This window comes from Salvelinus alpinus, chromosome 11 (genome assembly GCF_045679555.1).
Source record: "Salvelinus alpinus chromosome 11, SLU_Salpinus.1, whole genome shotgun sequence".
NCBI lineage: Eukaryota > Metazoa > Chordata > Actinopteri > Salmoniformes > Salmonidae > Salvelinus > Salvelinus alpinus.
The window spans coordinates 70,664,444-70,665,523 of record NC_092096.1 but is presented as its reverse complement, the minus strand read 5'-3'; the positions used below and the strand labels follow the sequence as shown (position 1 = coordinate 70,665,523).

The following is a 1,080-nucleotide window of genomic DNA, read 5'->3' as shown; positions in this document are numbered from 1 at the left end:
GCTTCCATCGTCATGGCTTCCATCGTCACGGCTTCCATCTTCAAGGCTTCTATAGTCACGGCTTCCATCTTCAAGGCTTCTATAGTCACGGCTTCCATCGTCGCGGCTTCCATCGTCATGGCTTCCATCGTCGCGGCTTCCATCGTCGCGGCTTCCATCGTCACGGCTTCCATCTTCAAGGCTTCTATAGTCACGGCTTCCATCGTCACGGCTTCCATCGTCACGGCTTCCATCGTCACGGCTTCCATCTTCAAGGCTTCTATAGTCACGGCTTCCATCGTCACGGCTTCCATCGTCACGACTTCCATCGTCACGGCTTCCATCTTCAAGGCTTCTATAGTCACGGCTTCCATCGTCACGGCTTCCATCGTCACGGCTTCCATCTTCAAGGCTTCTATAGTCACGGCTTCCATCGTCACGGCTTCCATCGTCACGGCTTCCATCGTCATGGCTTCCATCGTCACGTCTTCCATCTTCAAGGCTTCTATAGTCACGGCTTCCATCGTCACGGCTTCCTTCGTCACGGCTTCCATCGTCATGGCTTCCATCGTCACGGCTTCCATCTTCAAGGCTTCTATAGTCACGGCTTCCATCGTCGCGGCTTCCATCGTCACGGCTTCCATCGTCATGGCTTCCATCGTCACGATGAATAGACAGCATTCCTGCTGCACGTTTTCACACTGGCAAACATGATGTGTGTTCGTGTGTACGTGTGTGCTGTTAGCGTAGCGTTTAAAATTACTGTTCTCTGCCGTGTCGAGAAAGATGATTACCTCTCGAAAGGAGTTGTTTTCTGTTCATGTAGAACATTAAATAACGTTTCCAAGAAAACTTGATTTCCTAGTAACAAATACAACGGACAAGGTTGTCGATAAAGTTGGATCAATAAAGAGATTAATAGAATACAAGAAGTTCGAACCCCCCCCCCCCCCCCAAAAGAAACGGACTTGTTGGAAAGGTGCCTATGACGGCGCCACGTTGAAAGTCACTGAGCTCTTCAGTACGAGCCATTCTACTGCCAATGTTTGTCTACGGAGATTGCATGGCTGTGTGCTCAATTTTATACACCTGTCAGCAACG

General features: G+C 50.0%; 1 protein-coding gene across 1 annotated transcript in view; it reads left to right on the top strand.

Moving 5' to 3' along the window:
- Positions 1-693, top strand: part of LOC139533370 (uncharacterized) — a 696-nt gene extending 3 nt beyond the window's left edge. Inside the window, exon 1 of the mRNA XM_071331415.1 lies at positions 1-693. This exon is cut by the window's left edge and continues 3 nt beyond it. Within this exon, the coding sequence (XP_071187516.1) occupies positions 1-693 (693 nt within the window).
- The last annotated feature ends 387 nt before the right edge of the window (positions 694-1,080 follow it).